Raw genomic sequence first — 22,413 nt, forward strand, 5'->3', positions numbered from 1 at the left:
GGGGAGCCTGTGCTGAGGGTGATGACATCGGAGGTGTGTTGTCCGATCCGGACTGACTGAGGTCTGTCGGTGAGGAAGTCTAGCAGCCAGTTGCGCAGGGGGGTGCTGAAGCCCAGGTGTCCCAGTTTTCCTGCCAGATGCTGTGGGATGATTGTGTTGAACGCTGAGCTGAAGTCCAGGAACAACATCTGCACATGAGTGTTCTTCTCCTCCAGGTGAGCCAGGCTCAGGTGTAGGGCGGAGGAGATAGAGTCCTCAGTGGAGCGGTTTCGGCGGTAGGCAAACTGGAACGGGTCGAATGTGGGGGGGAGTCTGGAGACGATGTGTTCTTTTACCAGCCTTTCAAAGCACTTCATCATGATGGGAGTCAGTGCCACAGGCCGGTAATCGTTGAAAGTTATTGAGTCCATTGAGAAAGTCAGCATCAACTTCGCCCACTAGGGGGGAGGATGGATTGTAATCTGTGATCGCCTTTATGCCTTGCCACATACTCCTGGTGTTGCTGGTGTCGTGGAAGAACTCCTGTATTTTCCGACTGTGGGTTCGCTTTGCTAACCTGATAGCACGGTTCAAGTTGGCTCTCGCTGTCCTCAGTGCCTCCTTGTCGCCAGACTTGAAGGCTGAGTTCCGTGCTTTTAGCATTTCCCGTACCTCCTTAGTCATCCAGGGTTGTTGGTTGGCCCGGGTGATAATGTTCGTAGTGATGCTGACGTCCTCTGTGCACTTGTTGATGTAGGCTGTACATAGTCATGGCGTACTCATCGATGTTGATCTGGTCGTTGTAAGTGGCTGCTGCCTTGAACATCTCCCAGTCAGAGCACTCAAAACAGTCCTGAAGTGCCTCCATGGCCCCCTCAGTCCACACTCTCACCTGCCTCACTGTAGGTTTTGTTCTGATCAGCAGGGGCTTGTATGCAGGAATTAGCATAACAGATAGGTGGTCTGAAGAGCCAAGGTGGGGGCGGGGGGCTGCTCTGAATGCTTCTTTGATGTTGGTGTAGGCCAAGTCTAGAGTATTTCCTCCCCTGGTTGGAAAATCCACATACTGGTTGAAGTGAGGGAGAACAGTCTTCATGTTGGCCTGGTTAAAATCCCCAGCAATAATGAAAATGCCCTCTGTGTGTGAGGATTGCAACTCACTGATGGTCCGGTAGAGAACACTCATAGCCTCTTTAGTGTTAGCACTGGGGGGCACATACACAGCAGTGATGCTAACCACAGTAAACTCCCTGGGCAGGTAGAATGGTCTGCAGTTAACAGTCAGAAGCTCGATGTCCGGGGAGCAGTAACTGGCGACAGTCATGGCATTTTTACACCAGTTGTTGTTGATGTAAATACACAGCCCCCCCCCCTCGGGTTTTACCGCTGAGAGCGCTGCTCCTGTCTGCGCGGAATGCTGGGCCGCTGGGTCTTGCCTCCGTAGCACTCCGAGATCACGTAAACACTCCAGAGTAGTCGTATTTATGAGTCCAAAATCACTTGATGATCGTAATTCCAGCAGACGCTGGCAATCATATGCTAACTTACTGAGTGGATGCAAAGTTTGTAGCGTTTTAGGCGGCGTATTTTGCTCAAATACTCGCAAGTTGTCGAGAGCCCATGCAACCGCAGCCATTTTGGGCGCCGCCATCTTTCTGATTCTTTCTGATTTTCTCTTCACGCCTTGGTTCTGTACCGGTACTCGGCTGTTCTTTATAGTCGGTTGCTAAACCGACCCGGTCTGAATCATCTTCAGATGTTTTCACACAGCAGAAGAAAAAAACGTAACCAGAACAAGAGAGGGAATCAGTCCGTCAGGAGGTTAAATGATCAATTAACAACTGGTGACTCAGCAGGCGGCCATGTTTCTTCATGCTCTAACTGTGTGTGTGTGTGTGTGTGTGTGTGTGTGTGCGTGTGTGCGTGTGTGTGTGTGTGTGTGTGTGTTTGTGTGTGTGTGTGTGCGTGTGTGTGTGTGTGTAATGAGCAGGATTTACAACCCTCTCAGTGAATGACGTTGTGGTTCTGCAGCACCAAAATGCTGCGTCACTCTGACTGACACTCAGAAGCTAAAATTAACGTTTGTTTTTCTTTTGGAAGATGAACTTCTGACTGAGTCTTTAACCTCCAGCAGGTTTTCATTTAGGTTGGTTCTGAATTTGGCTCATTTATTTTTCCTTTACTTCTAACATCTTCCCTCCCTGCAGCATGAAGCTGCCACCACCATGTTCTGGGTTCCTGACCCGGTGGTCAGCCAGCGCCCCCTCATGGTTCTGAGTTCAAATGTTTTTAAGTTGAGAGAAAGTTTGAAAATGTCACTTGATAATTATCGGAAGATTAATACCTGAAAACCAACTCTACAGTCTTAATGAAGGCAAACATTTAAAGAACTAAAATAAAGGTTGTATTTCTCTGGGAGAAACTCTGGAGGTTCTGCTGAGGCCATGCAGTGTTTTCTAGAATGAATCCCTCTGCTGCGTTCAGCTGGTCTGAGATCAGGCTGATGAAGTCGGTCACATTTAGACTTGCCTACGTTGACCCTCCTTCTGATGTGTAAATAAAACACTGAGAGGCCGGTGTGTTTAACCTGTCAATAAATCACCAACATGTAGTCTGGAGCTCAGGGGAAGTACGACTGCAGACAGGAAGTGGCTGAGGCGTGTGCTGGGAGGAGGGACAGGTGAGGGCGTGTTGTTGGCCAGGTGTTCTTAAAGCTACAGCAGAGCAGCAGACGCTAACTTCCAGAGATGGCACTCTACAAGGCGATCTGCGTGGCGGCGCTGCTGACTCTGTTTACTCAAGGTAGGAATCTCACCTGCATTGACTCCACCAATCAGCTTCAGCTGTGACAACATGTCAGAAAAATGACTTTTAACCGTCTTCAAATGATTCTGGTTTTATCAAACAGAAAAAGGATTTTCCTGGTTATAAATAAGTTAAATTTTTTTCCCACTGAATGAATTTTCCATCCACAAACATGTAGAGAAACAATTTTCTGGTTTCTAAATTAGGTTGGAGCTAAAATTTTGATTTTGTGTAAAAAGGTAGTTTTTAACTAGCAGCTCTGCATAACAGAGAAAAAAATGTTTTTGCTAAAAATTTGTCTGAAAATGCATCAAAAGTTCCTGAAAGAATCTGAAAAAAGTTTCTCTGACCGAAAATTAGAATAAAAATCATCTGTTGGTAATAATATTATAAAACTGTTTGGATTTTCTTCATGTTTGTTGTTTTGTTGTTGTTGCTGTTTTCTATTTTATTTGAACTTTTGATCACATTAGTTGTATATTGAAATGTTTTACTTGCTTAAATTTTTATTCTTTGCTTTATAAATAAAGTTGGATTGACTGCTTTTTATTTTAACATGAATGTGAAGATACTTCATTTTATAAATGTGCTAAGATTGATTTAGTCAGGATATGAAAGTTTCTGCTGTTTTTTGACATTTCAAGCCGAAGTAGAAACTCCAAGAGTTTAGTGAACATTTGTCTCCATGACCACCAGATATGACGCTTATTATGCTCTAAATACACGACTGTTTGTTTAAACCAAATTATTACAGAGACCAGCTCACAGATCCAAAGTCAGATATAAACCCAGTTCTGTTGGTTTGTCAGGAACTGGTTTCTATTCATAAACCAAGTGACTAAAACAAACATTTGTCCTAGAGCAAGTACAGAATGTGCCTCACACAAAGAAACATTCCTGAGTTTTAGCTCAAGTCAAACAGGTTAACCCTTCAAAGATGCTGCAACTGAACAAAATGCCAGGATGGAAAAACATCAACAATAACAAAGATGATTAATGATTAATTAATGGTTAATTATCTGCTCATTAATCTGGGATTGGTCGCAGCAGTTAATGTTAAAATACATAATTTACTTCGATATTCAACACCACAATCAGCCTCAGCTGAGATCACTCTTTCACTTCACTTTAAATTAATGATTAATTGGATCCATTATTTTATTATTATTAGTTTATTTTCTAAAGATTAAAGTAGAATTAAATTGATTCTAAAGACCATTACTAGGGGTAAAATGCTAAATTTCAATGCAAAAGAAATTGAAGTAGATTAAAGGTTTAACTTTTATCATAAGTTTATTGTTGGAGAAGGAGCCACCATGAGGGTCTGACCAGCCAATAGGAAGAGAGCTTGGATAAAGCTGTACCATTCTAGTCAGAGGAATAGATCATGTAATGTTTGTGTTTATCACATTGGTTAGAGTGAAATCAAACTGTCGCTGTAGATAAAAGTTAAGGATGATTTTAGATTTGGTCACAAAATCAACATTTAAAACTGATCGTTAATGACATTTGTTAAAGTTTTTAGCACTCCCTGAAGGCAAAAGTCTAAACAAGTTCATGTCCAGGATGTGTGGGGTCTGCAGAGGTGCTAGCTGACCTTTTCCTGACCTTTGACCTGTACGTCCTGGATGGAGGACTGATCCTCTCCTCTCTGCAGTCCCGATGGTTCGCTGCAGAGAGGAGAGGTGGTGTTCCCAGGTGGTTCTGACCCGTGGACCGGCCGATCCACCTTCTGTCTGTCTTCAGACCGTCCTGGATCCGAGCGGTGGAGTCATGTCTGAACCTCGCTGAGGTCCAGTCGTTAGTGCCTAGAGGGACAGGAAGGGCGTGGAGAGGACCCAGCCCTGGGGCCCGCCGGTCCTGATGGTTTTGGTTCCCAGACTTAAATGATGCTAGTTTGAAGTTACTTGGTGGATCTTAAGGTTCTATTCACTGCAAGGGAACCTCCAGACGTCTGAGGTCCATCATCCTCCACAGAGGAAAACATCTCAGATATCCCACCAGATTCAACCCAAGGTCAAAGGTCAGAGTATGAAGCTCAGAGAAATGACCAAAGTCTCTACAGGCCTAGGGTGACCATATTTGACTTTGTGAAAACCCGGACAACCTGCGGGGGGGGGAAACCAGAACACCTTAGAGCGGGGTGGAGGGGGGGGGGGGGTGCGTGCTGCCCGCACTGACGCGGCTCAGGGATTACGTGACACGCAGCGCCGTGCGCAGTGCCCTACAATGCAATGTAAGCTATGTAATGTGTTTTGAGGCAGTTGACCAAAATCCCGGACGATTTTTAAATTCCCCCCGGACATCTTTTTAGGTCTGAAAAGTAGGACATGTCCGGGAAAAAGAGGACGTCTGGTCACCCTATACAGGCCTTAGTTAGAGGGTTAAAGGTCAAAGTTAATCCATCCAATGTCTCGACCTTTTGACGTGTTTGCTAGTTAAAAACGTCCTGAGCATTCGGCGGCACAACGTTCCTCCGTCGTGTTTAAGATACTGAACTGCCTGACTGGGTCGGGTAACGGGCCATGACCCAGTCCGATCTTCGGATGGATCTTTGGTTCTGCAGGAACTGGTACCAGAATATCTAACAGCTGAGTTCAGATAAACCATGTTGAGTAATAATATTTCTGTAGGAACAAGAATTAAATAAAAATAACTCCCCGTGTGTCTAACTTGCTGCTGTGTTTCATTTTTCAGAATCTTCTTCTCAGTTATCAGGTAGGAGAAATTTTCTCTCAGTTCCTCCATCCTAACTTTCCTGTCCGGGTCTTCTTGGTGTTTTCTGATCTATTGCTTCAAGTGAAACCAGATTCAAACTCTGACATTCATGCAGAGGCGACTAAGCCTAGACCAGCAATACTTTCACGTTAAACGTGACAAACCGAGAAAATACTCGAGAAAAATTGTATTTGGTACCAAAGCTACTGATGTACTGAGTACTTCAGTATTAGTGTGTAACTCAGACAAAATATTACATGATCTTTAGATTCTTGTGAATAAATAAATATCACATCAATATTAAATAACAAATTCAGGCAGAAGAAACTAATCTCAGTTAATCACAACTGAGGTTACTTTGAACCCAGTACTTCCAGTAAACTTCTGCTACATCACTGGTTCTTCATTCAGTGCAGTAAGTCCAGGTTGGTGGAGGAGTAAGACATCGGACTCAAGCAGAAGTAAAAAGTACATTACAGTAAATCTACTCCATTATTTTAAAAGGTTCCTTGTGAACGTACATAGTCACCCGGCTCTGCATTCATGTCAGGTTGTCAGGACATTTCAGTCGATTTGTGACTGTCCTAGTCTGCAGGTCCTCCAGAAGTGATGAGATGTCCATGTGTCTTCAGATTGTGGTCAACCAGCACTAAACACCAGGATTGTTGGAGGAGAGGTAGCTCCTGCAGGCAGCTGGCCCTGGCAGGTCAGTCTGCACGGCTCCTCAGGCCACTTCTGTGGAGGATCTCTGATCAACAACCTGTGGGTTCTGACTGCAGCTCACTGCGTCCCAAAGTAAGCAATCTAATCCATCTGATCTGAGCAGGAGTCTTCTGTCTGAAGAAAACAACTTTACTGTTCAAACTGGTTTCCCAGAGAGCAAAATATGACAGAATCAACATTGAAACAATGTTGAAGCCTGACATTGAAACGAAGCAGGGTTAGGGTTAGCTGTCGGTGACTCACATGTTGAATCAACGTTATTGTTTCAACCATCACTGACACTATATCAATGTTGATTTAACCATCATCTGATTGTGGAGCTACATGCACATTTGTGTTGATTTATATTGAATGAAAGTTAAGGAATCAATGTTGATTCGTGTACATTTTTAGGTCTACATCATAACATACCATTAAAAGTTTCTTAACTGGTGTTAAACACACGGTTTTATTTGCAGATGTTGGGTATCATGGGTACATGTCGTTCAGAATTATCGTACATTAACACATTTCCAAAAATGTGTGTGCAAAAGGTTAAAAATGACAACATGGCAATAATATAACATTTTATTTAAGAAAACAGGATTAGATCTGTAAACATACAAAGACTCCTTTTGACAGAACATCAGTCTGTTGTCCATGAAGATCAGCATCCATGAGCTTCAGCTTGGTTCTGTATGAACCAGGAAACAGGACAAGTTGGGCCAGATGTTTCCCTTCTGCCACACCTGGATTCAATCAGTGGTGATTAACAGCCTCTGCAGAAGGTCATGCAATCATCTGAATCAGATGTTTTGGAACAGAGACACATCATGGGGAAAATGTACAGAAAGGAATCACAACCCACTGTCCTCAACATATAGAGCTGAATTGAAGACGTGATGCTCGATAATAAAATGTTCTGACCCAGAGCTCAACGAGGAGAAGGGCTGCGAACAGCATAGATGGGCCGGTCCCAGACCTCTCCCTCCCTCGTTCATGTTGGAGGTTAAAGGTCGCAGTGTGTCCCACATTCTCCATTTTTATGGACTTTGGCGAAGTGTATTACCCACAATTCATTGCTGCATATGGCGTTTTGAGTTAAAAGGCGGATTTATAGCAATGTTCTGTTTTTTGGTCTTTATAGAAAATTCAAAGAAAATATCTTGACCGTAGGAACATTAGTAATAAAAAGTTTGATTTGATAAACTGAGCAGAAAAAGAAGAAATAAAAATAATAATCACAAACTGTGGAAAGAAAAACAAAATGTCACAAATACAAGACAAATCTTAAATTAAGATATTAACATGTTGGTAAAAAGATTGGCCTTTTGTGATGTCAAATTACTTCACTTTAAAAATGGAGGTGATTTTTAGAAAGCAGTATTTGTGAATGAAACTTAGGATTAAATGTAACATAATTTAACTCTTCATCCCTGTTAGAAGACCAAATTTTATTATATTAAAACTTAAAGATATATTAGATTTCTTACACAATACCCACTTTTGAAAACTTTCTAAAAACAATCATGAAAAGTCACAATTTAAAAAATGTTTATTGTCTTAAAATCTCAGTCACAAAACGCAGGAATTGATATTTATTTTGAATTTCTTTTGCAGAAAGTCATTACAGGGAAAACTATACATAATTATGAAATTAATATCTTTTTTATTGAGTGGAATAGAAAGCTGCTTGGTTTTATTATCATGATTTTTAAAATGTTTTCTCAGACTAGAGCAGAAAACTGATGAATTTATTGTAACATTTTGGTTCATAAAGTCACAACATTCATAGTTCATTATGAAAAGTTCATTTTAGTTCCATTAGTCTTTTTATTTTTCACATGTAGCATCAGGCATTTTTATTATTTTCGATATATGCTGTATGTTTGTCCTGAACTTGATCTTTCTTAGCTCCACTTTATACCAAACTAACTGTTAGCTGCATAAAACAGATGGTTTTATGGGTAAAAATCATGTCTCTATTAGTCAAATAGATTGATAAATTGATTATTAAAATGTTTTAATGTGTTTTTTTGTCATTTTGGAAATATGGCAAAGTTCACAGAGCGAGCTGTCTGTCGCAAAAATACAGAATAAATCAGTTTTCAAAAGTAAAGTATGGAAATAATTTTGGTTTCACTGAACATGAGGATATATTGAATTTTCTGTATTCAACAAGTCACAACAGAATAAATATCTCCAACAGAAATACCTGAACTGAACCTTTAAAAGGTTCTGTTTAGTTGTAGTTTTTAGCAGCAGGATGCTAAACAGGGACCGGCCCGCCATTTTGGATGTGAAGTTACGACCGTTCTGTCCCAACCCTGACCCCTGACCCCTGATGTGACTTTGACTGAGTCCACACTTCATAGAGGGCACTGAGCTTTGGACCGGGCCATTGATTCAACATTGATCAGATGTTGAAGTTTCAGTCGTTAGAATTTGACCACATTGATTTAATGAATCTCGTCAACATTGGTTACTTGGCTCGAATTGGATGATTGTTTGATTCACCATCAATCGTCAACCTCAACCAAAAATCAACCTTTCTGACCATAATTCAACGTTGAATTACTATCACTTGCTATGTGGTTTGTTTTTGAAACTGCTGACTTTTCTGTTTCTGAACATGATGGGCTCAGTGGCAACCCGTCCGTTATCAGCGCCGTGTATCTGGGCCGTCAGAGTCAGAAGGGAAGCAACCCAAACGAACAGCGTCGGACAGCGGTGCAGATCATTGTTCATCCTGACTACAACTCTCCTGTCTCTAATGACAACGACATCGCCCTGATAAAGCTCTCCTCAGCCGTAACGTTCAACGACTACATCTCGCCGGTCTGCCTGGCGGCGGCGAACAGCACCTTCTACAGCGGCGTCGACTCCTGGGTCACCGGCTGGGGCAACATTGGATCTGATGGTGAGATTTTAAATGACTGATTAACGCCATAGTAGTCTCTCCTCTGACCACTCGGTTAAAGTGCACCTGCGTTTCCTTGGCAACATTTCCTGTGCGTTTGTTTTTCACACCCTAATGGAGGACGTTCCTCACTAATAAAACTTAATGCTGTCTTTCCTGTTTACCAAACTGACAGTTCGAACCGTATTTCTTCCCTGGTTTGGAAACTTTTTCAAGGACTGAACCTTTAAACACTGCGGTAAAGCTAGCCGCCTCTTCGAAAATGACAGTAAAGCCCGCACTTGATTTTCACGTGCGCCACGGCACAAGACATTACGGCACCCTAATTTATTAGCTTCTTTCACAATAAAAGCTCACATCCGATTCATGTTTGACCTACTGCAAGTAGATTTCTAGCAGCTTCAAGTTTAGACTTTGTATTTATGCAGTTTCAAAAAGAAATTATGTATCGGAAATAATTGGGGACATTAAGCAAAGCTGAAAATTCTCTGTTTCCAGCCACTTCTCTCACTTCTGGGTGACAGGGGGTTACCTCTAGAACAAAACCAGCAAATATCAACCACATCTGATGTTTAATTTCTTGCAGTAGATCAAAGATGAACCGGATGTGCGCTTTTATTGTGAAAGCAGCACGTAAATGGGGGTACCGTAACGTCTTGAGCTGTGGTGCACGCGCATATCGTGTGCGGGCCGCCTTTTCTAAAGAGGTGGTTAGCTTTACCGCAGTCTTTAAATTGTTGTACTCTGAATGTGTGTCTCCTCAGTTTCTCTTCCATCTCCTCAAAACCTCATGGAGGTGAAGATACCGGTTGTGGGCAACAGACGGTGTAAATGTAGCGGTTATAAAACGACCGACATCACTGACAACATGATCTGTGCGGGATTACTGGAGGGAGGAAAGGACTCCTGTCAGGTGATTATCTTTGCTTGTTAGAATCTGGCTTCATCCAGCAGATCATCCAAAATGTTTCTCATTTTAAAGGGAGACTCAGGAGGTCCGATGGTCAGCAAACAAAATGGCCGCTGGATTCAGTCAGGAATTGTGAGTTTTGGCATTGGCTGTGCTCAGCCAAATTACCCAGGAGTCTATGCCAGAGTCTCCCAGTATGAGAGCTGGATCAAAGCCCAGATCGCCACCAACCAGCCGGGCTTCATGACCTACACATCAACCGGAACCAACAGCGACCTCAGCGTCTCCTGCAGTGGCGTGCCACCAATCACGACCCCCACACCAAGTAATTCCTCCTCTATCCAAAACATTTCAGCTAGCTCATCTTAACATGAACACCTCACATGTCCAGGATTTGTAAAAATCAGCTTATCAGTCATGTCCAGGAAGTTGTGAGAGTTATAATTAAAGACATTATCTAAAATGTGCTCTGAAGTGTGACTGTGCTTTAATCTCCCAGCGATATACTGCGGCCGGGCCCCACTGAACTCTGGTATTCTGGGCAGTAGTTCTGTGGCGGCAGCTGGTGAGTGGCCGTCCATGGCGAGTCTGCAGAAGAACGGACAGCATGAGTGTGGAGGAACTCTGGTGTCCAGGGAGTACGTTCTGAGCAACGCTGCCTGCTTCTCAGAGTGAGTCACGAAAGATCCCACAGGTAGTTCTGCTCTGATACAGTGATGGGCCGGTCTGGTACCGGTGTTTGTTCTGATGGACGGGTCTGGTACCGATGTGTTTCCATTGGTCCTCATGTCCAGGACCCAGCCTGCCGAGAGCTGTGGTTCCATTTGGGCCGGCCAGAAAATTATTGAGAAAAGTGTTTCAACAGTTAAACAGTTTAACAATGACCAACTGCTCTGACAACTTTCAGTCTGGTTTCCATGGTTATCACAGTACTGAGACTGGCCTAGTCAAAGAGTTGATCAATGACATATAAACATAGACTGCAAAAGAACCATGGAGCTGGTTCTGTTGGATCAGCTCATCTTAACACCTCACATGATCAGGATTTGTAAAAATCTGCTTATAATTCATGTTCAGGAAGTTGTGTGAGTTATAATTAACGATGAACAAACAGCCTCCTGTAGTGGCAAGAGAAAAAGTCCAGCTTCTTTCTGCTGAAGCTTCTGGATTTTATTTTTCTGGATGATAGAAGCTACACCTACATGTTTTCTGCATTCCCTTTAGATTTAGTAGTATAAATCCAATGTTTTTAAGTTTCAGTGCCAAGTCAGTTGATCTTCTTGCCTTAGATCTCCTAATGTGTCTCAGTGGATGGTGGTTTTGGGTCGTCTGAAGCAGAATGGGTCCAACTCGTTTGAGTCATCGTTCAATGTGTCGAATATCACCATGAGCAACCTGACCGGGTCCAACATCGCATTGGTTCAGCTGTCCACGAGCCCCACCCTGAGCAACTACATCCAGCCCATCTGCCTGGACAACGGCAGAACCTTCCCGGTCGGATCCAGCTGTTGGGCTGCTGGCTGGAGCTCTGGGCGAGGAGGAGGTGAGGCTGCGAGTCTGCCAGATTCAGACACTAGATTTCTAGAGCTCTCGTCTGAAATAACATTTTATGTCCCACAACTTCAGTCGAGGAGCTTCTGCAGGAGTTTCAGACGTCGGTGCTAACCTGTGAAAATGTTTCCTCCACGGAGAACATCTGCACCTCAGAGTTCACTCTGGAGAAGGTCAGTGGCGGCTTGACCTCTGTCCTGTTGATCTGCAGGGACACAGAGTGTCCACAGGGACAGAACGTCCCTCAGGGAACAAAGACTTCATCTCTTTGAAGGTTCTATAAGGTCTGAGCAACGCTGCCTGCTTCTCAGAGTGAGCCACAAAAGATCCCACGGGTAGCAAAACTACCCGTCAAACCTTGACCTTTGACCTTGTCAATGGTTCAGGTTTGTGAAGCTCTGTCTGCATGGTGTTTCTGAGGGTTGCACCAGTATCTTCTTTAGCAGTCTGAGAACATAATCTCTGTAATATTTCATATAAAATGTGTTTCCAACAAGTTTACCAAAGTATTAACACCTATTTCACATTTTTACATTTCATTTTAATTTAACAACAAACTTCAAGTAGATTAGTTGTGATTTTATGAGAGGAAACACAAAGTCGTGATTTTCTGTGGAAGGAAAATAGTTCATAATCTTAAGTGTGATGCACTGCCACTTTAATCTGTTGGCCCAAAATAAAACCCAGTGCTGCCTGGCTCCAGAGGTTCTGCTGAGACCATCAGAGATGAAGCAGCATCATGGAGGAACCCAGCAACAGGTGGTGGAGGTGCTGGTTCTGTTTAAAACGGGGTCCGGTTCGACAGCACTCCAGCGTAGAACATCTAACAGAGACATGGAGACAAGACGGATCGCCTTGACATGGACGTCCACCTAAAGGAGAGCATTGATCACAGAAGTTGGTCCATGGAAACTCTGGAGGAGCTGCAGTGATCCTCAGCTCAGGTCTAGAAAACAGCAATAGATGTGAACTCCACTAACCCGATGTTGAAGATCTAGTCCTTGGCACCACCAGGAGTGGAGCCCGCGGCTTAATTTGACTCAAAACAGGAAACCTCTTTCGGCCCGGACACAGAAAGGATTGACGGATTGATAGCTCTTTCTCGATTCTGTGGGTGTTGGTGCATGGCCGTTCTTAGTTGGTGGAGCGATTTGTCTGGTTAATTCCGATAAAGATCTGGATTGCGCCAGGTCTCTGATGCCCTTACATGTCCACACTGAGTGGATCGGCGTGTCTACCCTTCGCCGAGAGGCGCGGGTCACCCACTGAACTCCTCTTGTGATAGGTATACGGGATTACAATTGTTTCCCATCAACGAGGAATTCCCAGTAAGCGCGGGTCAGAAGCTCAAAAGTCAGCACTGAGAAGACAATCAAACTTAACTGTCTGGAGGAAATAAAAATCGTGACAAAGTTTCTGTAGGTGAACCCGAGGAAAGATCATTAATGTCTCAGACTTATGGCCAAAGGGAACTCTCTTTGAAGCTCCCCACTGCGCAAGTTTACCTCATGGAGGTGACTCGACCACCAGATCAGGTTCACATCCAAAAACGTAGAAGGGTCTCCAGCAGAACCAGAACAACCAGAACCAGGCTGAATGTGGCTTATTTTCCTTCCTGCGTCACGTTGTGCTAGGCTCGAGTCTCCAGACTGTGTGCTGTGGGGAACAATGTGAATGTCTGCTCACTGTGATGTTTGTAGCTGGTTCTGAATATGGTTCTGATGGACTGTCTCCCTCTGCTCCTCAGGGTGACCTTGGTGGTCCGCTCATGTGCCAGCAGGACGGTTCTTGGTTCCAGGCCGCCGTGGTTCTGACCTTGAACTCCTCTACCAGCCAAACTCGAGCCAACACGAATGTCTTTGTCAAACTCAGTAAATTTAACGACTTCCTGACTCGGATACTCGGGGTCTTCTTGACTCCAGAACCCTCCGCTAATGCCACCGTCCCCACTGCCTCCAGCGGACTCCCTGAGGCTCACTTCCTCTTCCTCTTCTTCCACCTCCTCATCCTGCTCTTGTGTCTGCAGCTCTTCTCATAGAAAGGCTGGGTTTGGGAGCCTAAAGTCTGACCAGATCTTCCCCTTTCTACATGTTTAAACGGGTTCTCTGAGCGGTTTCTCTGTGGTTCTTTGGGTTGAAGGTGGAAGGAGGTGCTGGTTGATGAATCAAGTCTTTCTGAGGATTTATCGGCTGAACCTTCAGGTTTCCCTTCCAAGGAGACAGAATTAAATGTGTCTTGATCAAAAGTTCTCCAGATCTCCTGAAGGTTCCTCAAACTCTTTCTTGGTTTCACCTGGAGGAAGTCTGGATTCTCTGGTTCTGTTTGCGACCCGGTCCAGCTGGAGCTGATTGAAGGAGTCAGAATGAAGAATTTTAACAGCTGCTGATATTTTTGTCTGAAACCAACCAGATCAGATTGTTTTATTGTTTAGAAGTCTTTATCTCAGAAACCTATTATTATCTATCTATTATTATTATCTACCTATTAACACGTATCATTCACAACCAGTATCTGCACTAATAACTAATAATAGTATTGATAATAATCATAATAATAATTATTATTATTCTGTGTTGATTCTTTGTCTTCACAGGAAAATGTTTTAAATTAACTGATTGATTTTATGTCTGTTTCTGTTTCATATTACAGTTGTTTACATAATTATCTATAAAATGAAAATAAATATATGTTGAGTATTATTAAAGGAAGTATAATTTAAAATTAACTTTGGACAAAACGTTTGGCTCTTTCTTCCTTAAAACTCCCGGATCCTCTCAGTGGGCGGCGTGCTGCTAAAGTGAAACAACAACAATGCGTGTTGACGTCACAGAATCACAGAGTTTAATTCCATACACAGCAACGCATGAATCAACAACAAAGCTGCAGAGGAACAGAGATATGCATTGTTTACCTTATAGAAACAAAGACAGACAAAAAAACAAAACAAAGACGAACAAAAAGCAAAGACGCGTCTTTGGAGAGAGCCGATGGAAAAAAGCAAAATGTTGGACGCTCTCTGAATTTTTTGTGCTGACACGAAATCTTATAGTAAGGGGGTGTTTTTTCTATTTAATATATGCACTCAAGGCGTTCCTCTAGTTGACCAACTGGAAACTCCCTTAAGCACTCAGAGAAACTTGGAACTCCCCCTAATTTACTGCAGAGATCAAAGGGCCATCTGGTCTCTGGTAAAACAAAAGAGCGAACCGCTGCGCCCTGACCCCCTGTGGCTCCCACGGTCATTCTGGGTACAGAACAACCTGAGATAAATCTCACAGATACCTGTGAAATCTAAAGTCTCTCTCCCAAGCTCAATTTATTGCCCTGCAGGAAAATGCTAATTTTATGGCCTCCTGTGCTGTGGGTGCTTGCCCATCTGGCTTAATTTTTGAATGCTTAACACAACCCTGTTCAGACTAAGAGTGTTGACTATACCTTTTACACATGCCATAAGATTAACTGTATTAAGCACTAAAAATAATCATTTTTTCTCAACAGTATTTACTGTGTAACATCCCCAAACACTGGGGCGTGGACCGGCACCTGTCCGTGTGCTGCTCAGTAACGGGTCGCAGACGGGTCAGGTTCTCTGATTCAATAAATTATTTCTTATTTGTTCAAATTATTTTTTCTTTCTATGAAGCCTGAAAAAACCTTCAGGATTTGCTAGAATTGACCTTTGAACTGTTTTGTGTTCAGCCAGCTTCTCCAACAGTCAGTTGGAGTTCTGACCCGTTCCTCCTCACAGAACCTTGAAGCTCCACCCACTAATGTCCTCTGGACTCAGAACCATTGGGGGTCAGAGGTCAGGGGTCAGGACTTGGACACAGTAGAACATTTCTGTATTAAACTCATTTTATCCGTTTGTGATGTTCTAACAAACTGAACATTATACTGGATTTCACCTTTTTGAATTAAAAATGTGAAATAAATGAATTTCCGTCCAGTGAGTGGACCGCCTGTGGCAGAGTTTCTGGAAGATCGCCGTCGTTCGCAGAAAGTTTTTAATAAATCAAGTTTGAAACCTTCCAGGAAGTCGAGAGCCGCTTTTCGTCATTACTACGGCAGATCGTACAGCTGCTCTGCTGCCGATCAGCTGATCACATCCAATGACACTTACCAGGTTTGGACCACAGCATTCCTGTCGTCATGGTGACCCACCGATTATTTCATGTCATCTCCACACACAGTGATTAGTGGAAGGGTTTATTTTTATTAAAGGATTCAAGGATTTCTTTATTTTCATACCAGCCTTGATTGTGGTACGAAATTCAGTCTCAGTCCTTCATGATGAGGAACGCCTTCCTCCTGCATCGTGCTGATTGGAGGTCAGAGGTGGAGGGAAGGCAGCTCCCCACAGTCCTCTGTGCAGCCTTGACCCTAACCTCTGCAGAGCCGTCCTGTGCCACACGCTGATGCAGGTGCAGAGAACGCTCTCCACCACACAGCAATAGAAGCTCCTCAGGACTGAGAAATAAATGAAAACTGAAATGTTGGTTCTGAATAAACTTATTTTTATGTCATGATTCTTATGCTTTGTTCTATTCTTTGTGTCATTTAATGTTGATTTTTATTTTTGTGGTTTTATGTCTGTATAAAGCGTGTTATTAATAAACTTTACTTACTAAACTGGCTGCTGTAAAATAATGGACCTGCAATGAGCCTGCTACACCACCAGGTGGCACTGTGAGGCTGTGTCCGGTATTTCACCAGTAGGAATGTGACCCTTTCGGCTTTCCATACTAGACACCTCCTGACCACTGAGGAACAGTAAAGGTCAAAGGTTATTTCTTTTATTTCCAGAGCGAGGTTGCCAGATCTGACTGACAGTTTCCAGCTAAAACAAAGCAGAAAACACATAGACCTCCAAACCAAACTCAGATTTCCTCTAATGAAATGCACATCAAAAGTGACAAATATATGAAGATAGATAGATAGATAGATAGATAGATAGATAGATAGATAGATAGATAGATAGATAGATAGATAGATAGATAGATAGATAGATAGATAGATAGATAGATCGATCCAGACTCTGAAGGGAAACATAAATACAGTCAAGATAACAATGTGTTTAAATATCATTTTATCCATTTACTGCCACATTACATCAATCAGTTTCCCCATTCCTATGAATTATGGCAACGTGGCAACATGGCTCTCCCTCTAATGCTCACGTTGAACTCTAGCAGGCCTCCAGATGCTCCAGCCTCCTGATTGGCTGATTTAATCTTGTTGATCATTTATCAGGCGAACTGTCCGACCCGTCTGTCAGATCGGATTTGAGCCGCCTGACGTCATCGACGGTGAAACAACGAGTCGGTTTTTATGAGACGCTGTCCGACCTGTCTGGTCGACGGGCTCTGGCAGGAAACTGACAGATCTGGCAACTTCCATCTCAGGATGAATCACAGCGAATAAATGAAGCACCAGCAGTTTGTTGATGGAAAACCTGAGAACGTTTAGCTTTCTTCATGTTTACAGGAATTTGTTTTCTTCCAGTTATATCTAAACTTTAAAGAAAAGGTGAAAAAATGATCTTCAGTTCCCGTCTTGTGACATGCAGACAGTTTCATTTAACACATCGCTGAACCTTTTGTGTTGAGAGCATTTCCTGCTCCTTGTCCAGCCAGTTTTCAGAAAGTTTCTCTTCCTTACTGTAAGCTGCTGGCACCAAATCTGTCTAGATTACCTGATAGCTCAGCTCTGACGCATTCAGGGGAAACTATGGCATTGTCGTCAAAAACTGCCTAGAAATACCCACTGGCAACAAAAATCAGCATCAGACGCCATTTTTATGGTTCATAATAAAACATTAAACCTTTAAAAGGGTTAACAGATGGTAGAACTGCAGAACACAGTCAGTTCTCATCCCTGAATGAAAAGAAAGGAACCAGAACCAGAACCTCTGCTGCCTGGTTTGGGTCCACTCATTATGTCATCATCAGAACATCAGTGACCGTGTGGAGCAGCAGTGGGCAAACCTTTAGGCTCAGGGGCCACATTGACTTTTAAAATTTGGGGGTCAGAAAGGTTACAGTGAAAGGTAACGATGTTTAAAAAGTTCTTAATGAGTTCAAGCTGCAGGACCAAAATGACCAACAAACGAGTTTTTCTCAGTAAATTAACTGTTGAGACCCGGAGAGTCAAACTAAGAATCAAATGTTGTTTAGATTTGATTTGGTTCAGAGTCACTGATCTAATCTCTGCTACACCTTCACAAAAATTAAGACTAAATAAAAACAAGTTTTAATGAGTGACTCCGCTTAATAAAATTCCTCATAAACATTGATTTATTGCAGTGGCTCTCAATACAAGTTATGTGTTATTTAAGTTATAACTTGTTAGAGATCTGTATCTGCAGCTCCGCTGTCGTAGGGACAGATACAGGAAATCCTTCCTGCCACATGCCATCTCACTGTACAATAAAAGCTAAATCATTGTTCTGCTCTAATCAGTCTGATTTTGCACAACTGCACTGTGGCACACTTGCTGTACATATATTTACATATACATATCTGCATTTTTTGAATCTTTGCAAGGACTGCTCTAAGCTGCTTTTTATATTAACAGCATTCATATTTTTACAATTTATAGCATTTTATATTTTATTTTTATTTTATCTACAACTATTACTCAGTGGTGGTTGTTATTGTGTCTTGTCTCTATGCTGTAACTGTGAAGTAATTTCCCTGCTGGGATGAATAAAGTACTTCTATTCTATTCTATTCTATTAAGTTGCTTGATTTTAAACCTGTTCTGGTTTTCCTATCCTGGTGGCTGAGAACCTGGAAGGTGAATATCTGGGAGAATCATAACTTCAGCTCAACGTTCAGAGCACCAGGGACTTTATGGAAACATATTCAGATTTTATTGGTTTAGTGGTTTTAAAGGCTCTACGTTGAAGATGATAAGAAATAAAGGCATAGTTTCTTTTTTTACTGCCAGCTGCTCTGCAGTAGCCTCTCCGCTGTGGGCTAGCGCTAACGCTCAGCAGCTCCCGTTTCAATCTCTTCTTCTTAATGTAAGAGTTAAAGAGCTAAAGGTAATTAGGTATTTGCTGCCTTTAACAAAAAAAACTAAGTCTACCAAAGCAATGTAGCAGTTCGGCTAGTTTTGATTTAAGGCGTAACGAGGCAGTTTATCAAGATTCAGTCAAATTAATGAAATAACAAACTGGGCTGATTTTTGTTGTTAATGTGTTTCTTCCTATTGAGCAGTGAAAGGAAATCAAATGTGCTTCATGTCTTTTGCTTTAAGTATTTTTACTGGAGGGTTTATGTTTGTGCTGCAGAGCCATGCTAGCAGCTAGCAGCTAACAGCTAGCTCCTCTCTGACGGAGCCGGTACCGTTCAGCTGCTGTTGCTCCTCCCACACTTTGGACTGAACCATTGTTCTAATAATGGGGGTGACCTAAAAAACTCATTCTTATTTTTTCTTTCTTTTGCCTTTTCTTATTGATATTGTTTAAATACAAGGGTTTCCTTCATGATTTCTCTGGGGGCAATTATAGACTTTTTCAAGATTGGGGTTTCCGGACTCTTTCGGGCCGCTGAATCTGGTGAGGATGGCAATGTGGCAACATGGCAGCATGGTGTCGTGGCTGCCACGTTGCCACAGAGAAACGTTTCCTGAACCGACTGGGACTGAAAGGCCGCTCAGCGAGGAGGAAGCCACGACTCACCGGAAACAATAAAGTCACATAAGTTTCCAGAAATCCACAGGGACCAAGATCTTCATCGTCCTGCCGTCTTTACGGGTTAGGTCTGGCAACATCTAAAGACAGCTAAAGGAAGTTGAAGCTCAGGTCCAAAAGGGTCCAGACTGGTCCGGATTGGTCCAGATGGTTGATGTCCCTCAGCAGCCACAGTGGTTCTGAAGTGTCTTCAGGACAACAAGGTCCGAGTTCTGGAGGGTTTATCCAAAAGTTCTGATCTCAGTCCCACAGCTAATAGGTTCTGTGTGAGTGAGGAAGTCTGACCCGGTTCTACTGGTACTGTCAGGACTAAGACATCAGAACTCCATCTGACTGTTGAAAGAAGCTGATTGAACCCAGAACATCGGATCCAGGTCAGTTTAATCATTATTAAGGAACTGGAAACTAGTCTAGAGTTCAGCAGAACAAATCTAGCAGATCCAAACAGAACCAAAACAGGAACCATTTGGTCCGATTTCAGGTCAGACAGAAATAAAAGCTGGAGTGGATGGAAGCATCTGGTTCCAGTTGCTTGTTTTCTCTGAAGCTTTGGGTCAGAACTTTGTTTCAGAAGTCGTCCATGAAGGTTCTGTGGGTTGAGATGAACCAGAGAGAAAAACTTCACAGAAACTTTTTAAAACTGATGAGTGCGGCAGATCAAACGCTGAGGAATGTCGTCGGGTCGGATTTACTCCACTTCCTGCTTCTGCTTTGTCTTCTGTAGTTTCCACTCGTCACTCAGCTTATTTCTATAATCTATTATTGTTTGTCTGGTATTATTTCAACAACACTCAATTCAATGTTTTTCTCTTTAAAGCGGCACCATATAAGGATTTTAGAAAGTAGAATTTATCTTTAACTCAGATAAAGAACCAGAAGTGGACTCAGAGGACCGACAGAGTTAAATATTTGGTCTCTGGAATATGAGTCAGAGTGAGACCTCCTTCAGAGGATTATTGGTCTGTGATGTAACTCAGGTTTAAGTTTCTTCATGGAGATCCGTTTACCGACAGCTGGAACCGGTTTTCCGGGCCAGAACCCTTCAGGAAACTAAATCCAGTCATCTGATATGTTTGTCTTCATTTCTGGAGGAAAAAACAATCAGAATCATTTTCCTGCTGATGGAACAGGAAGAAGATAAAGTCCAGATAACAAAGTTCTGGAGGAGAAACCTTTGAGTCCCAACCGACCTGATAGTCAGATCCAATAAATCAGAAGAATCGTCCTGAAGAACCATTTCCAGGAATAAAACCCCAACCCACAAAAAAATAGGTTTTTATTTATCTGATATTTTCATGTCATCATTTATGAACTGTAAGCAGAAAATCACAGAAATAGAAATAAAAGCTGGAAAACGTCCAACAGGGAAATAAACTTTCAATAATAATTTGATTTATTAAGCAATCTGTAGATGGGCCAGCATCCAACCGAACCAGCATCCAACCGAACCAGCATCCAACCGAACCAGCATCCAACCGAACCAACATCCAAACATACCAGCATCCAACCGAACCAGCATCCAACCATACCAGCATCCAACCGAACCAGCATCCAACCGAACCAGCATCCAACCGAACCAGCATCCAACCGAACCAGCATCCAACCGAACCAGCATCCAACCGAACCAGCATCCAACCGAACCAGCATCCAAACATACCAGCATCCAACCGAACCAGCATCCAACCGAACCAGCATCCAAACATACCAGCATCCAACCGAACCAGCATCCAACCGAACCAGCATCCAACCGAACCAGCATCCAAACATACCAGCATCCAACCGAACCAGCATCCAACCGAACCAGCATCCAAACATACCAGCATCCAACCGAACCAGCATCCAAACATACCAGCATCCAACCGAACCAGCATCCAACCGAACCAGCATCCAACCGAACCAGCATCCAACCGAACCAGCATCCAACCGAACCAGCATCCAACCATACCAGCATCCAACCGAACCAGCATCCAACCATACCAGCATCCAACCGAACCAGCATCCAAACATACCAGCATCCAACCGAACCAGCATCCAACCATACCAGCATCCAACCGAACCAGCATCCAACCATACCAGCATCCAACCGAACCAGCATCCAACCATACCAGCATCCAACCGAACCAGCATCCAAACATACCAGCATCCAACCGAACCAGCGTCCAAACATACCAGCATCCAACCGAACCAGCGTCCAACCATACCAGCATCCAACCGAACCAGCATCCAAACATACCAGCATCCAACCGAACCAGCGTCCAACCATACCAGCATCCAACCGAACCAGCATCCAACCAAACCAGCATCCAACCAAACCAGCATCCAACCGAACCAGCATCCAACCGAACCAGCATCCAAACATACCAGCATCCAACCGAACCAGCATCCAAACATACCAGTATCCAACCGAACCAGCATCCAACCGAACCAGCGTCCAACCGAACCAGCATCCAACCATACCAGCATCCAATCGAACCAGCATCCAACCGAACCAGCATCCAAACATACCAGCATCCAATCGAACCAGCATCCAACCGAACCAGCATCCAACCGAACCAGCATCCAATCGAACCAGCATCCAACCGAACCAGCATCCAAACATACCAGCATCCAATCGAACCAGCATCCAAACATACCAGCGTCCAACCGAACCAGCATCCAACCATACCAGCATCCAATCGAACCAGCATCCAACCATACCAGCATCCAACCGAACCAGCATCCAAACATACCAGCATCCAACCGAACCAGCATCCAAACATACCAGCGTCCAACCGAACCAGCATCCAACCATACCAGCATCCAATCGAACCAGCATCCAACCGAACCAGCATCCAACCGAACCAGCATCCAACATACCAGCATCCAATCGAACCAGCATCCAACCGAACCAGCATCCAACCGAACCAGCATCCAATCGAACCAGCATCCAACCGAACCAGCATCCAACCGAACCAGCATCCAACCGAACCAGCATCCAACCGAACCAGCATCCAAACATACCAGCATCCAACCGAACCAGCATCCAACCATACCAGCATCCAACCGAACCAGCATCCAACCGAACCAGCATCCAACCGAACCAGCATCCAACCGAACCAGCATCCAACCGAACCAGCATCCAAACATACCAGC

The 22,413-nt window shown here is 43.4% G+C and overlaps 1 protein-coding gene across 1 annotated transcript; it reads left to right on the top strand.

Moving 5' to 3' along the window:
* Window positions 1–1,017: 1,017 nt before the first annotated feature.
* On the top strand, window positions 1,018–14,310 carry LOC102223066 (polyserase-2-like). The gene is made up of 10 exons (XM_023349529.1): window positions 1,018–2,781; window positions 5,482–5,502; window positions 6,135–6,297; window positions 8,850–9,124; window positions 9,889–10,037; window positions 10,107–10,359; window positions 10,534–10,705; window positions 11,324–11,577; window positions 11,661–11,758; window positions 13,333–14,310. Exons 1-10 carry the CDS (start codon window positions 2,727–2,729, stop codon window positions 13,621–13,623), a joined length of 1,731 nt encoding a protein of 576 aa, XP_023205297.1. The 5' UTR covers window positions 1,018–2,726; the 3' UTR covers window positions 13,624–14,310.
* Window positions 14,311–22,413: the final 8,103 nt, after the last annotated feature.

This window comes from Xiphophorus maculatus, chromosome 16, assembly GCF_002775205.1.
Source record: "Xiphophorus maculatus strain JP 163 A chromosome 16, X_maculatus-5.0-male, whole genome shotgun sequence".
NCBI lineage: Eukaryota > Metazoa > Chordata > Actinopteri > Cyprinodontiformes > Poeciliidae > Xiphophorus > Xiphophorus maculatus.